This window comes from Carcharodon carcharias, chromosome 31, assembly GCF_017639515.1.
Source record: "Carcharodon carcharias isolate sCarCar2 chromosome 31, sCarCar2.pri, whole genome shotgun sequence".
Classification (NCBI taxonomy): Eukaryota; Metazoa; Chordata; class Chondrichthyes; order Lamniformes; family Lamnidae; genus Carcharodon; species Carcharodon carcharias.
In genome coordinates this window covers 27,451,382-27,465,633 of record NC_054497.1, presented here as the reverse complement: position 1 = coordinate 27,465,633, position 14,252 = coordinate 27,451,382, and the positions used below count along the sequence as shown (strand labels likewise).

General features: G+C 49.4%; 1 protein-coding gene across 2 annotated transcripts in view; it reads right to left on the bottom strand.

The window, feature by feature from the left end:
- Positions 1–1,556: 1,556 nt before the first annotated feature.
- xpnpep3 (X-prolyl aminopeptidase 3, mitochondrial) overlaps positions 1,557–14,252 on the bottom strand; it is a 36,318-nt gene continuing 23,622 nt past the window's right edge. For both annotated transcript variants that reach the window (XM_041178094.1, XM_041178095.1), the window contains exons 8-10: positions 13,229–13,412; positions 9,378–9,498; positions 1,557–4,450 (exon numbers count right to left, since the gene is read on the bottom strand). In XM_041178094.1, coding sequence (XP_041034028.1) covers positions 4,287–4,450; positions 9,378–9,498; positions 13,229–13,412 — 469 coding nt within the window. In that variant the 3' untranslated portion in view covers positions 1,557–4,286. The remainder of the gene's footprint in view (positions 4,451–9,377; positions 9,499–13,228; positions 13,413–14,252) is intronic.

Genomic DNA, 14,252 nt, shown 5'->3' with positions numbered 1-14,252 from the left:
ACCTGAGATTGCGCAGTAACTAATTCGAAAACAAACTCAGTTTAAAACATTGGGCAGCCTTACACACTACACTATGAAATGCAGCATTTTCATGCTCACTCAGAACACCATGTAACTTGCTGCAATTCTCAGGATTCTTAGGGTGCGGTAATTAATGGTAACTACCCCACACAGAACAGTTGGCCAACTATAGTGAGGGTGTAGATAAACAATAAACTGATTGCTGGAGGTATGAAATAAAACCAGATAATGTAGGGGAATCTCTGTTAGAACTTAAAAGGCTGTGATGAATCCTGAATCACTAAACACTTTTCTCTCTTTCAGAGGCCGTAGAATTCCAACTTTTCTTCATTTTAATTGTGAAGGAGAATAAATAGAATTTCAGAATGACAAGTGAAAGATAAAATGAAGAGCCAGGAGGAAGAGAAGGGAGGATGGTGTTGCTCCGATGAGCAGCTCCAAAGTGCATGTTCAGTCGCACAATTCCAAGTTCCAAGCTTCAAAAGCATTATTGCCAAGAGGGTTATGGCAGCAGACTCTAGACACATCCCTGTGAGGAGGGAAGGGAGATCGTCATGAAGAGATATTGTGTATAATGTATAATGTTATTGGAAATTATTTAAAATAGAATTCTATTGGGGGTCTGTGTCTAAATTGGATTAAAGCCAACTAGTCTGGGTGCTTTGATGTAGAGTAGTTTGAGATTAATTGGATGAATAGTAAGGAGAACAGTAAGGTAAAGGGTTAATTTACATTTATTGAATAAACTATTCAAGACCGTGAGTAAAATCTTGCACCTAGCTAGAAGAAGCCAAACAATGTTTATTTTTTTCAGTTTACTAATAAAATTGGTGTAATGAAAGGGGTTTTATTGTTAGAAGAGCTGAAGTTCAAAAACCTGGTGATACAATGGAAAATTTACATTCAAAGGGAAAGCTAGGTATATAAAGAAAGGAGTTTGTGTGTGTGAGGTGGAGGCATTTAAGACCTAACCAGCCTGTATGCCCCAACCAACTTGCAAAGGAACCTCATTTGAAATTCATAAGGTTAAATGTGCTTTGCCTGATGCCTATTTAAAGTCTATGGGTTACTGTTGCCTTAATGGAGATTTACCTTGGGTTGATTAATTTGGGGATGTTAAAAAGTTATTTTAGTAGTAATTTATCACAGTGTGTATGTGTTTAATTTGTTGTTAAATTAATAAATGTTTAACTTAATTTTATATGAAAACAATGAGACTCAGTGGTCTTATTCCTACCGAATTCAAAGTCTGCATCTCGAAATTATAAATTGCAAAAATGGATTAACAGTTGTTTCAAGTTTCCCTCTGGGATTCGAACAACTCAGCCTTTACCATTGGCTGTGCCATAATAGTGATCAAAAGAGTTACCTCAGGTCTGCTGTCCCACATGTCAGCAGCGCTGCTGAAGGTGCCAGTCACTCCTCCATCTCCCAAGTTAAACATGGAGGGAAAACAAGAAGGGGGAGGGGAAAAATTTACTTTAAGAAGTTGGACTTTACCTCCATTTAACAAAAGGAAAGCAACAAATGAAACATAAAAAATAAATCACTGGAATTTAATGTTTTGTGCCATTGTTTCAAACAAACTATCAATACAGCTTATAAAAGTACTATTCACAATTAACGACAGAACTCAGTTTGATTAGGGACATCACGGTGCATTTCCTGTGCTTAAGAATCTCACTCTTGATTAATAATTTACTGAAATGAAAATTTGTATAAAAATTCAATTATTCAGTGAAAATTGTGTAACTGATAGACTGACGTCCGTGTGTTTCAGACATAAACTGACATAGAGGTGTGTCAGGCTGACACACTGATGTACGAGTGTGTCAGACCGATACGCTGATCTACGAGTGTGTCAGACCGATACGCTGATGTACGGGTGTGTCAGACAGATGCTGACGTACGGGTGTGTCAGACCGACACGCTGATGTCTGGGTGTGTCAGACAGACACGCTGACGTACGAGTGTGTCAGACCGACACACTGACATACAGGTGTGTCAGACAGACGCTGACGTACGAGTGTGTCAGACCGACACGCTGATCTACGAGTGTGTCAGACCGATACGCTGATGTACGGGTGTGTCAGACAGATGCTGACGTACGGGTGTGTCAGACCGACACGCTGATGTCTGGGTGTGTCAGACAGACGCTGACGTATGGGTGTGTCAGACCGACACGCTGACGTACAAGTATGTCAGACCGACACACTGACGTACAGGTGTGTCAGACAGACGCTGACGTACGGGTGTGTCAGACAGACGCTGACGTATGGGTGTGTCAGACCGACACGCTGACGTACGGGTGTGTCAGACCGACACGATGATGTCTGGGTGTGTCAGATAGACGCTGACGTACGGGTGTGTCAGACAGACGCTGACGTACAGGTGTGTCAGACCGATACGCTGACGTCTGGGTGTGTCAGACCGACATGCTGATGTACGGGTATGTCAGACCGACACGCTGACGTACGGGTGTGTCAGACCGACACGCTGATGTCTGGGTGTGTCAGACCGACACGCTGACGTACGGGTATGTCAGACAGACGCTGACGTACGGGTGTGTCAGACCGACACGCTGACATACGGGTGTGTCAGACCGACACGCTGACGTATGGGTGTGTCAGACAGACGCTGACGTACGGGTGTGTCAGACCGACACGCTGATGTCTGGGTGTGTCAGACCGACACGCTGATGTCTGGGTGTGTCAGACCGACACGCTGATGTCTGGGTGTGTCAGACCAACACGCTGACGTACGGGTGTGTCAGACAGACGCTGACGTATGAGTGTGTCAGACCGACACGCTGATGTCTGGGTGTGTCAGACCGACACGCTGACGTACAAGTGTTTCAGACCGACGCTGACGTACGGGTGTGTCAGACCGACACGCTGATGTCTGGGCGTGTCAGACTGATGCAGTGATGTACGAGAGTGTCAGACTGATATTACAGGTATACGTGTGTCAGACTGATAGAGTGATGTAAGAATGTCAGACTGATATTACAGGTAAAGGTTTGTCAGACTAAGGTTCAATTTGAGACGCTCAGATGTATATGGGTACAGATTGCAATGGGCAATACCCCATATTGCTTCTAAAGCTGTTAAAAAAACAGAACCTCCCTCTCCTCCTGAAAGCATGATTTAGGTCAATCCCCTGCTGGAGGCTACTCTTTGGCACCCAATCCGATCGGCCCTTCTGCACAACTGGAGAGTTGTGCAGGGCTATTCATTTAGAAAGGCATCACAACTCTGCCTGATCCTGGTCTCAGCGACATACAAGCAACGTTCCCTCTAAGCTGCATGGCCGCACAGGAAGCTGCTGCACAAGGAACAAACAAGCCGCAGGCAAGCAACATTCCCCCTAAGGTTCACATCAATCTCAGTGCAACAAGCTGGCTGCACACGTCAAACAGAAGTTAGAGGGGACATTGTTCATAAGGGGTTGATCCAGAGTGGAAATCCTAATTGACTTTTACTTCTCCAGCCCAGTGGTGTTGCTGCCAAATTGAATGACCTTACAGTAGCTCTATATGATATGATACAGCTAACTCTGAACTGACGCTTCCAGTTGGTACAGTTCAGCACTATAGCCAATGTTTCATTAACACACAAAGCCACTGGAGGGGTTTAACAGGTGAGGTCAAAATAAGAAATGAGAATTCTTACTCAAATGAGAAACAAATGTTTCGAGCGAGTTCGTGGCCTGTGCAGATTCATACCAAATGTTCATAGGGGAACTGAATGAGCTCCTAACTGCAGCTGACATCAGTGTAAATATAGGTGGGGTATTGCCATATAGTAACCATGACCTCCCAGAAATCATATCAATCACCCTCAGAAGTCAGAGAGGAGTTTCCCATATTTATTTCCCCTGAGTTCACTGAGGGTTTTTGTCACACAGTTAAGCTAGCTGTTATTAGGGATAAAAATGCTCAGTTATCACGGATAACTGTGTCCCGGATGTGGGGGACAAGCTCGATGCATCAGCATGTCCATCATTTTAATTTTAAAAAGTTCTCAAGTGTTGTTCCTGTGTCTCACGCTCCACTTCCTGCTATATAATCCTCAGTCCGAAGGACGGATAAATACTACTATGGGTTTTACACATCTTGACAGGCATGCTGTAGCACGGTGGCAAGGGTAGCTGCCATGCAGAGCTACCAGTAAATGAGTGGAGATGCAGAATTCGCTTGTGATCTTCTCTATCACCTGCAGCATCTCATTATAAGTTTCTGAGGGAACCAGTACAAGGGCTGTTTGTTAATGATGGGCCCAGATCTGTTCTAAATCAATCAATTCCTTGGGGCAGTCTGCTGAAAGAACGACGGGCCCCTCTTCCGTTATCAGAACATCATCCTCGATTCGAATTCCCATTCCACGGAATCTTTGCGGAGCTGATGTGTCATCTTCCGGGATGTATATTCCTGTAGTGGAAAGAATGATCCCAAAAGCAAATTTACCAGAGGCATGGTGAAGGTCAAGGCTTGAAGTAAAATTGATGGTTGGTGGTGGGGTTGATGGTTGGTGGTGGGGTGCGGGAGGGTTGATGGTTGGTGGTGGGGTGCGGTGGGGTTGATGGTTGGTGGTGGGGTGCGGGAGGGTTGATGGTTGGTGGTGGGGTGCGCTGGGGTTGATGGTTGGTGGTGGGGTGCAGGAGGGTTGATGGTTGGTGGTGGGGTGAGGGAGGGTTGCTGGTTGGTGGTGGGGTTGATGGTTGGTGGTGGGGTGCAGGAGGGTTGATGGTTGGTTGTGGGGTGCGGTGGGGTTGATGGTTGGTGGTGGGGTGTGGGAGGGTTGATGGTTGGTGGTGGGGTGTGGGAGGGTTGATGGTTGGTAGTGGGGTGCGGGAGGGTTGATGGTTGGTGGTGGGGTGCGGTGGGGTTGATGGTTGGTGGTGAGGTGAGGGAGGGTTGATGGTTGGTGGTGGGGTGCGGTGGGGTTGATGGTTGGTGGTGAGGGAGGGTTGATAGTTGGTGGTGAGGTGAGGGAGGGTTGATGGTTGGTGGTGGGGTTGATGGTTGGTGGTGGGGTGCAGGAGGGTTGATGGTTGGTTGTGGGGTGCGGTGGGGTTGATGGTTGGTGGTGGGGTGCGGTGGGGTTGATGGTTGGTGGTGGGGTTGATGGTGGTGGGGTTGATGGTTGGTGGTGGGGTGCGGTGGGGTTGATGGCTGGTGGTGGGGTGCGGTGGGGTTGATGGTTGGTGGTGTGGTGTGGTGGGGTTGATGGTTGGTGGTGGGGTGCAGTGGGGTTGATGGTTGGTGGTGGGGTTGATGGTTGGTGGGGTGCAGTGGGGTTGATGGTTGGTGGTGGGGTGCGGGAGGGTTGATGGTTGGTGGTGGGGTGCGGGAGGGTTGATGGTTGGTGGTGGGGTTGATGGTTGGTGGGGTGCGATGGGGTTGATGGTTGGTGGTGGGGTGCGGGAGGGTTGATGGTTGGTGGTGGGGTGCGGGAGGGTTGATGGTGATGGTTGGTGGTGGGGTGTGGTGGGGTTGATGGTTGGTGGTGGGGTGCGGTGGGGTTGATGGTTGGTGGTGGGGTGCAGTGGGGTTGATGGTTGGTGGTGGGGTGCGGTGGGGTTGATGGTTGGTGGTGGGGTGCGGGAGGGTTGATGGTTGGTGATGGGGTGCGGTGGGGTTGATGGTTGGTGGTGGGGTGCGGTGGGGTTGATGGTTGGTGGTGGGGTGCGGTGGGGTTGATGGTTGGTGGTGGGGTTGATGGTTGGTGGTGGGGTGCGGTGGGGTTGATGGTTGGTGGTGGGGTGCGGTGGGGTTGATGGTTGGTGGTGGGGTGAGGGAGGGTTGATGGTTGGTGGTGGGGTGCGGTGGGGTTGATGGTGGTGGGGTGCGGTGGGGTTGATGGTTGGTGGTGGGGTGCGGGAGGGTTGATGGTTGGTGGTGGGGTGCGGGAGGGTTGATGGTTGGTGGTGGGGTGCGGGAGGGTTGATGGTTGGTGGTGGGGTGCGGGAGGGTTGGGGTTGGTGGTGGGGTGCGGTGGGGTTGATGGTTGGTGGTGGGGTGTGGTGGGGTTGATGGTTGGTGGTGGGGTGCGGGAGGGTTGATGGTTGGTGGTGGGGTGCGGGAGGGTTGATGGTTGGTGGTGGGGTTGATGGTTGGTGGTGGGGTGCGGTGGGGTTGATGGTTGGTGGTGGGGTGTGGTGGGGTTGATGGTTGGTGGTGGGGTGCGGGAGGGTTGATGGTTGGTGGTGGGGTGCGGGAGGGTTGATGGTTGGTGGTGGGGTGCGGTGGGGTTGATGGTTGGTGGTGGGGTGCGGGAGGTTTGATGGTGGTGGGGTGCGGTGGGGTTGATGGTTGGTGGTGGGGTGCGGGAGGGTTGATGGTTGGTGGTGGGGTGCGGGAGGGTTGATGGTTGGTGGTGGGGTGCGGGAGGGTTGATGTGGTTGGTGGTGGGGTGTGGGAGGGTTGATGGTTGGTGGTGGGGTGCGGTGGGGTTGATGGTTGGTGGTGGGGTGCGATGGGGTTGATGGTTGGTGGTGGGGTGCGGGAGGGTTGATGGCTGGTGGTGGGGTGCGGTGGGGTTGATGGTTGGTGGTGAGGTGAGGGAGGGTTAATGGTTGGTGGTGGGGTGCGGGAGGGTTGATGGTTGGTGGTGGGGTGCGGTGGGGTTGATGGTTGGTGGTGAGGTGAGGGAGGGTTGATGGTTGATGGTGGGGTGTGGGAGGGTTGATGGTTGGTGGTGGGGTGCGGTGGGGTTGATGGTTGGTGGTGAGGTGAGGGAGGGTTGATGGTTGGTGGTGGGGTGCGGTGGGGTTGATGGTTGGTGGTGGGGTTGATGGTTGGTGGTGGGGTGCGGTGGGGTTGATGGCTGGTGGTGGGGTGCGGTGGGGTTGATGGTGGTGGGGTGCGGGAGGGTTGATGGTTGGTGGTGGGGTGCGGTGGGGTTGATGGTTGATGGTGGGGTGTGGTGGGGTTGATGGTTGGTGGTGGGGTGCGGTGGGGTTGATGGTTGGTGGTGGGGTTGATGGTTGGTGGGGTGCGGTGGGGTTGATGGTTGGTGGTGGGGTGCGGGAGGGTTGATGGTTGGTGGTGGGGTGCGGGAGGGTTGATGGGCGGTGGTGGGGTTGATGGTTGGTGGGGTGCGGTGGGGTTGATGGTTGGTGGTGGGGTGCGGGAGGGTTGATGGTTGGTGGTGGGGTTGATGGTTGGTGGAGGGGTGCGGTGTGGTTGATGGTTGGTGGTGGGGTGTGGGAGGGTTGATGGTGGGGTGCGGGAGGGTTGATGGTTGGTGGTGGGGTGCGGGAGGGTTGATGGTTGGTGGTGGGGTGCGGGAGGGTTGATGGTGATGGTTGGTGGTGGGGTGCGGTGGGGTTGATGGTTGGTGGTGGGGTGCGGTGGGGTTGATGGTTGGTGGTGGGGTGCAGTGGGGTTGATGGTTGGTGGTGGGGTGCGGTGGGGTTGATGGTTAGTGGTGGGGTGCGGGAGGGTTGATGGTTGGTGGTGGGGTGCGGGAGGGTTGATGGTTGGTGGTGGGGTGCGGTGGGGTGTGATGGGGTTGGTGGTGGGGTGCGGTGGGGTTGATGGTTGGTGGTGGGGTGCGGGAGGGTTGATGGTTGGTGGTGGGGTGCGGTGGGGTGTGATGGGGTTGGTGGTGGGGTGCGGTGGGGTTGATGGTTGGTGGTGGGGTGCGGTGGGGTTGATGGTTTGTGGTGGGGTGCGGTGGGGTGTGATGGGGTTGGTGGTGGGGTGCGGTGGGGTGTGATGGGGTTGGTGGTGGGGTGCGGTGGGGTGTGATGGGGTTGGTGGTGGGGTGCGGTGGGGTGTGATGGGGTTGGTGGTGGGGTGCGGTGGGGTGTGATGGGGTTGGTGGTGGGGTGCAGTGGGGTTGATGGTTGGTGGTGGGGTGCGGTGGGGTTGATGGTTAGTGGTGGGGTGCGGTGGGGTTGATGGTTGGTGGTGGGGTGCGGGAGGGTTGATGGTTGGTGGTGGGGTGCGGTGGGGTTGATGGTTGGTGGTGGGGTGCGGGAGGGTTGATGGTTGGTGGTGGGGTGCGGGAGGGTTGATGGTTGGGTGCGGTGGGGTTGATGGTTGGTGGTGAGGTGCGGGAGGGTTGATGGTTGGTGGTGGGGTGCGGGAGGGTTGATGGTTGGTGGTGGGGTGCGGGAGGGTTGATGGTGGTAGGGTGCGGGAGGGTTGGTGGTGGGGTGCGGGAAGGTTGGTTGGTGCCTATGCTGGTGTGTGTGGGAAGTTGTGGGTGAGCATCCTATAGAATGAATCCCCAATTTCATTGTGACTGCTCAAGAATCCAGACATTTTTCTGCAGAGATGGTGGGGGTGGGGGTGTGTGTGTGTATGTAGGGTGGGGTTTGAGAGAATAGTGTGAGGGATAGGGAAAATAATAGAATAAAGGGAGAGTAACGAGTAAGAGAAAGAAAGAAAAAGTAAACACAAAGGAGACCAACTCTGGCAATTTTTTTGTTTGTTGCTTTAACTTGTAGATCAAGATATACCCACCCTTTGGAGGCAGGGGCCTCAAGAAGAGAAAGAGAGAGAGGGGGTTGGTGCAAAGGGTCAGGGATGTCTATGAATGGAGTTTCAGAAAGCTGCCAAGAGTCACCTTGAAAAGACCTACTTAAGATACAATTTCTTTATGCAGAGGTGCCAAAGATGTGGAATGGTTTAAAGCAAGGAAGGCTGGGGAAGTGGAGGCCCTTATAAAGAGGGTGATGGATTTATATTTGACAGACAGGGCTGCTGAACAGTATGACAGAGAAGGCGGGGTGAGAGGTCTGTGATCTTCTGGACTGGTCCAATGGATGTACAATCATTTTCCATCCTGCGCAGTCCTTTATCCTTAAGGAGACCGGGACATATTGAGAAGGGTAGGGGCATTAGTATGAACAATGTCTTTAGATAACCACCTTTCTTTTCCTGTACCATCTAACGCGGAACTGATCCCCTCAGGCTACATGAAGATGGCAATGGGGGGAGTGGTGCAGAATCTTAGTGACCTTATTATATCTCCAGCAAAATGTGACTAAAGTGCTCTTATTGGGAAACATTGCTGGAGCTTTGGTCATGGGTTCAGTTTGCTGTGGTTCATAGAGACTCTTTTTAAGTAGGCTGTAGATTGTTTGAGGTAGGTTAATAGAGGAAAAATAGTGACAGACTGACATATATTTTGACAAATGCGTTTTATTGTTGTTAAATGCGCCAAGATTGTTAGTTGAAGCGGGCCTGAAGGTCAGATCTCTATATTGTTGGTTATGATTGTCTGAACATTAGTTAGAATTTGGCTCGAGACAAAAACTAGGTATCAGGAGCTCATCCAGATCATTAAAATTGCACTGGGCAAGACTCAGCTTTTTAAACTTACCACTGGTCCTGAGTTACTTACCAGGTTCGATCGTCACCACCATCCCAGGCTGGAGGGCTATGGACCGTGAGATGTCTGGCGTGTCGTGGACATCCATCCCCAGGTAATGTCCTACGTGGTGCGGGCAGTAATTCCCAACAGCCTGAGGGGGCATAGAACAGAACTCTGCTGGGTACGTTGCATAACTTTAGGCTTATATTCTCCGGCATTTTAAAGAATGGAGGCAATCTCATTGAAATGTACAAAATTCTGAGGGTGTTTGACTGGGCAGACACAGAGAATGTTTCCGCTGGTCAGGGAATCTAAAATAGTCTCTGGATAAGGGGCCGATCATTTAGGACTGAGATGAGGAAAAATTACCTCACACTGTGAACCTTAGAAATTCTCTTCCCCGGGGGGGGTTGTGGATACTCTTATCGTTGAATACATTTAAGGCTGGGATAGACAGATTCTTGGTCTTTCAGGGAATTAAGAGATATGGGGAGCGGGCAGGAAAATAGAGTTGAAGCCCATGATCGCACTGACTGGTGAAATAAGCTCGAAGGACATATGGTTTACTCCTGCTCCTATCTCTTGTGTTCTTGCTCAATGACAATGGCAAAATCTCAACATCCAAAATGTGTTTTTTTTTGTTTTTAGAAATATATATAAAAAGGCGATTCCCTTAGTGGCATAAGGACATTTACTTTTATTTATACAGTGCCTTGCACATCCTCAGAATGTTCCAAAGCACTTCAGAGATAATGAATTACTTTTAAACTGGCGTTATGAGGGGTTATAAATACAAAATAGTCCATAATAAATATACTAAATCCAATAAGAATTCAGGAAAAGTTTCATTATCCAGAGGGTGGTGAGAATGAGAAATCTGCTATCAGGGGGAGTAGTCAATGCATTGATGCATTTAAGGGGAAGCTAGATAAGTATATGAAGGAGAAAGGAATAGAAGGATATGCTGATAGGGTGAGATGAGGAGGGGCGGGAGGAAGCTCATGTGGAGCATAAATATCCGAATTGGACCAACTGGACTGTATGACCCAAATCTGTGCTGTAAATCTTAACAGCGCTGTGGGTGTACCTACACCAAACAGCGCTGTGGGTGTATCTACACCAAACAGCGCTGTGGGTGTACCTACACCAAACAGCGCTGTGGGTGTACCTACACCAAACAGCGCTGTGGGTGTACCTACACCAAACAGCGCTGTGGGTGTACCTACACCAAACAGCGCTGTGGGTGTACCTACACCAAACAGCGCTGTGGGTGTACCTACACCAAACAGCGCTGTGGGTGTACCTACACCAAACAGCATTGTGGGTGTACCTACGCCACATAGACTGCAGCAGTTCAAGAAAGCGGTTCACCACCACTTTCTTAATGGCAATTAGGGATGGGCAAAAAAAACGTAGGCCTGGCCAGCAATGCCCACATCCCATGAAAGAATAGAAAAACCCGCCCCATTTGTACACAGCAAGATCCCACATTGGCTAAAGATTAAATATGTCCACATCAACACGCAGGCAAGACCTTGGGTGAATATCTTATTTGATAGATGGCACTTTCAAAAGTGCAAATTTAAAAATTCATTCATGGGATGTGGGCGTCGCTGGTTTGTGCCAGCATTTATTGCCCATCCCTGATTGCCCTTGTTCAGAGGGCATTTAAGGGCCAACCACATTGTTGTGGGGTCTGGAGTCACGTACAGGTAAGGACGGCAGATTTCCTTCCCTAAAGGACATTAGTGAACCAGATGGGTTTTTACAACAATCGGCAATGGTTTCATTGTCATCCTCAGACTTTTAATTCCAGGTTTTCAACATCTGCCGTGGGGGGATTTAAACCTGGGTCCTCAAAGCATTACCCTGGGTCTCTGGAATCCTAGTCCAGTGACATTGGCACTCTGCCACCACCTCCCCTCTCTGTCTAGATTATATGCTCAAGTCCAGAAATGAGACATGGAAAACAAAAGACTTGCAGAGCGTTTTACAACCACTGGACGTCTCCAAGTGTTTTACGGCCAATGAAGTATTTTTGAAGCATAGCCATTGTTGTAATGTAGGAAATGCAGCAGCCAAGTTGCACTCAGCAAACTCCTACTAACAGCAAATGATAACGGCTAGATAATCTGTTTTTGTGATGTGGATTGATGGATTGACCAGGACAGCAGGGGTAACTCCCCTGATCTTCTTCAAAATATTGCCATGGGATATTTATAACATCCACCTGAGAGAGCAGATGGGACCTTGGTTTAATGTCTCATCTGAAAGACAGCACCACTAACAGTGCAGCATTCCCTCAGTACTGCACTGGAGTGTCAGCACTGATTTTTGTGCTCAAGCGCAGGAGTAAACCCTTGTGAATCAGAGGCGACAGTGCTACCAACTGAACCACAGTTGGCACTCAAGGTGAGGTAAAGAACTGAGTAGAGGTCTTAGGTGGTATCTCAGTCCTTGCTGAGATTTCTGAAAAAGTATCTGTTTGGGTTTCATGTGCCCAAACTGGATGCTGTGTTTACCTACAAAACATCAACTATGCTTCAAAAATAATTTTTGATTTTTCTTTTCCCACCTATTTCCATTATTTTTAAATGTATTTCCATCCATTGTTTTATCTCTACCTTTTAGCCTATTTCGATTCCTTCACCCCACCCCACTTGTCCTGCTTTCTACCCTTAATTAGCACATTCCTTAGATATCATCACCTTAAACACCTCTTTGTCCTTATGTCTGTGACATCTTTTGGTTGTCTCTACCTATCACTGGCCCTCAATCCAGCTCTACCTGTCCCACCCCCCCTTAAACCAGCTTATATTTCAGCTCTCTTCTATTTCTACATAGTTCTGTTGAAGAGTCATATGGACTCGAAACATTAACTGTGTTCCTCTCTGCAGATGCTGCCAGACCTGCTGAGTTTTTCCAGGTATTTTTATTTTAGATTTCTAGCATCCGCAGTTTTTTTGCTTTTATCTTCAAAAATAATTCATTGGTTGTAAAACACATTAGCACATCTTAAGATGCAAGTTCTTTCTTTCCTTAGGATCCTACAGATTAGTGCCTTGTGAGTCTCATGCCACAGTTCACCACATTCGAAGCTCTCAAACACTGATGGAATAGAGAAAAATCAGAGGATGCTTTAAGCTGGGCTGCTCACAGTTGGTGGCAGACAGTCACAGATAGGGTGAAATAAGCAGGACTGGGAGAAGGATCATGCAGGGCATTAACTACAGCATGGACCAGTTTGGCCAAATGGCCTGTTTCTGTAATTCTAGAACATAAAAAAGAAAACATATGAATGTCAAAGATCTGAAATAAAAAGACAAAACAGTGGAAATGTACAGAACGTTATCTCCAATGAAGTATCTCAGCCAAAACATCAATCTATTTTTAAAAAAAATTTTCAGGTGTTGACTGACCTGCAACACTTGATGTTTTTAATGACCAGGTGCAAACTGGCAGTGCCCACAGCCTGAGAGCAGGTCACCGCCCTACTTCCTGGAAAATCAGCTGGAATGTCCTACTCTTTTCCCTAGGCAGATTAGCTGCAGTTCCCCCCTCCAGACCCCAATCCTGTGCTCTCTCTGATCATTGGGTGTGGACTGGATCCAATGAATGGCCACTTGGGTGAGCTTCTGAAGGGCTGCAGTGTCCATGGAGACGCAGCCAATCCAAACCCCAACAAGGGTCAGTCCCTTGTGGTGAGGAGAACTGTTAAGTTGGAGAACTGAATGGCAGAATCACAGGCATAGAACTGGTGTCCTATCATTTAGTGCTAACATGCAAACACCTTGCCTTCCAGTTGTTTACTAATTCGACTGTAACTGACCACAGTGAACTTAACCTATAGGTTTATAAATGTGTCAGGCCTTGGTATTAACCTTGTAGGCATTACGCTGGTTGGATTTCTCCTGCAAGACCCCCATATCTTTCAGCTTCTGTCCGAGCGCGGTCAGCATGAAAGCAAAGATGTTTTCCAGACTGATCCCAGGAGTGCAGAGACATAGGCAGGACTTCTGAACATCGAGGACGGCCTGGTAGAGCTCAGACTGAGGCCCTGTGAATCTACACCAGAACAAATAAGTGTTAGCGTTTTCCAGCAGGACACCAGCAAGATTTTACATGCCACACAGCAGGCAGGTTCAAATTGTATACAATGTACTGCACAGAAACAGGGAGGAAGGAATACAGGGATATATTGATAGGGCGAAATGAAGCAGGCTGGGAAGAGGCTCACCCAGAGTACAAACACTGATGTGGACCTGTTGGGCTGAACAGCCTTCTCTGTGCTGTAAATTCTACGTGAATCAAAAATAACTATGCTAATTAGCTGAAGTAAACAACCTTCCCACTCCTCCCCTGTAGGCACTGGTTAAGGCTGGGGTCTAGCCCCACAGACACCAGCAGCCACCTGTACCTCAGCATCACTCCTGTTTTCTCCCACATGGCAAACATCTGCTATTCAAATGAATCGTGACAATAGTCTGATCCTATCCACACGTACATTCCCTAGCTGGGGAAGTCACTGGTTAAGAAATGGGAATGGGAATCCTGGCTGGATTTCCCTCTCCATTACCGAGTTTCGCTGCCGGGTATGAGTGGCTCCAATGCTGTCTTGGCCGAGACCTCGTACTGAAGCTTTTCATCTGGACCCACTAAGTTCCAAACACTGTACTGTAGTTGCCAAATGGTTCATTACACAGCTGGCAATTACCTTCTAATATGCATCATTAGACACCACAGGGCCAACTTTCCAGGGTACACGGAAGCTAGTGTCACATTTCTGAGCCCTGGTTTCCTCTTGGGGCTCATTTCTATGGTGCAGGCAAGCACTGAGGACTCATATTAGGTGAAGTAATGAGGGTTCAGATATGCCTGACTTTCTGGCAGAAATCTCTTCCGAGA